The 1774-nt window shown below is 35.1% G+C and overlaps 1 protein-coding gene across 1 annotated transcript; it reads left to right on the forward strand.

Moving 5' to 3' along the window:
- Positions 1–320: 320 nt before the first annotated feature.
- On the forward strand, positions 321–1702 carry LOC118732495 (39S ribosomal protein L53, mitochondrial-like; the record flags this gene model as incomplete). The annotated part of the gene is given in 3 exon segments (XM_036461622.1): positions 321–638; positions 1255–1382; positions 1491–1702. Coding segments are annotated over 3 exon segments (459 nt in total). The 3' UTR covers positions 1676–1702.
- Between the last annotated feature and the right edge of the window lie 72 nt (positions 1703–1774).

A 1774-nucleotide genomic window follows, 5' to 3' on the forward strand; every position in this document is an offset into this window, starting at 1 on the left:
GTGTTTTGTTTCCTAATTACGTGATGAAATTTTAAGTGAGAACACCGACAAATGAATATATACACAAACAAATGTTCGGTTATGGTTAAACAATACAAGTTTTTGTAATGAATTTTTGGTTTAAAATTTTTTTTCCTTTTCAGTAGGGTTTTTGCACATTATCTTCTGCGTGAGAATTGATCGTAATAGATACGGATCTGAATAAGCTAAATGCGATAGCATGAACGCTCTTCGAAAACATATGTTCGAAAGTGCTAAATGATGTATTTTAAATGCAGCAAAAACGGTGCATTAGTTTGAAATTATACCATTTCTGGATATTTTTTTAAGATTGATGGCAACACTGCTTCTCTGGTATCTTCAGAGAACGTAAATTAGCTTTGCAACTGCAACTTTCTGCATGTGCTCGAATGTCAAACCGATTCGCAATAAAGTACATAACAAGTCAAAACAGGAATAAAAGCAAATCGTATTTTTTTAGTTAAATACAGCATGTCCATACACTTTAGTGGAGCTTTAAAACGGTCTAATGGCTTAATTGCAGCAATAAGCAAGCAATTAAAAAGTGTCAACTTAAAAGGTGTAAAAAGAATAACTGTTACGTTTGATCCCTTCGCTGAAAATGTGAGACCCACAAGGTAGGAATAATGTAAAATGTAATATACATACATGCACATTGTACAAGAAAAGCGGTCGATATGGTAGTGACCACTATGTCAAAATGAAAAGCCCTTGGATGTTGTAGCATGCGCAGTAAGAAGGATAATCTCAAACATTTTTATAACAAGCGAGTGAAATTTTGGTTTCTTCATGCACATTCTCAACTGTGTGAACAATCAAGATTGTCAAGGCAATTAGCAAACATTTACAAATTATTCAGAATATAATATAAATTTACTTACCATATACCTTGCCAATTATTCGCACCGCTGTGTTGAGTTGCAGTGTAGCGCCCAAATCCGGGTAAGGGACAGGTATGGAGTGGAGCTGCGATGGAGCAAGCTCACGCTCCGTGGACATCTTTGTCGGTGTCGGCGTCAGTTTGATGCCTTTGTTTTTCCTATTTTAGATAGCAGTTCGTGATACCTATTAAAATATGTGTACCATATGTATTTAATTAGTGCGAAACAATGCTGTTATGTAGTTGCATCATATAAATAGACACAATGCATGTATATATGTATATGATAATTCAATGTATATTTTATTGATTGATTGTCCTGGATAGTTAACCAAATATTTCTTTTAATGTAGGGATTTTTTATCGCTGTTGTCAGCACCTAAAATATCTCTCACAAATCCAAATTGCGTCTTAAAAACAGACGTTGTTTGCAACCGTCAGCCAGCGCAGGTGAAATTTTCTTTAATCGACTCTGCACAAGGTATGTTCGCCAATTCTTTATTACATACATACATATGTATGCATGTAAATATGTATATTTCGACTTAAAAAAAAATTAACCGGAGGTTTTACATACTCTTGTTTGCAGAAAAGGTGCAAGTGAAAGAAATTCGGTTTATCAGTGAAAATCTTACAACGCTTGAACTATTACAGCTACTTAACAAGCACGTATCGGCACTGGCACCTGTTGAGGAAATCACGTCGAAGGTAGCTACTAAAGCTGAAAAACAAAAACTAGCTGCAGGTGGCAAGAAAGGCTCCAAAAGGAAGTAATTGCAATTGATAAAATTTACAAAATGGTGAAAAAACACAAGGGCACATTAGCTGTGATTGAGCAGATATACCAGGATATACCAGCTTTTACGGATATTT

This window comes from Rhagoletis pomonella, unplaced genomic scaffold (assembly GCF_013731165.1).
Source record: "Rhagoletis pomonella isolate Grant_MI unplaced genomic scaffold, Rhpom_1.0 Rhpom_scaffold_21219, whole genome shotgun sequence".
In the NCBI taxonomy this organism is placed as follows: Eukaryota; Metazoa; Arthropoda; class Insecta; order Diptera; family Tephritidae; genus Rhagoletis; species Rhagoletis pomonella.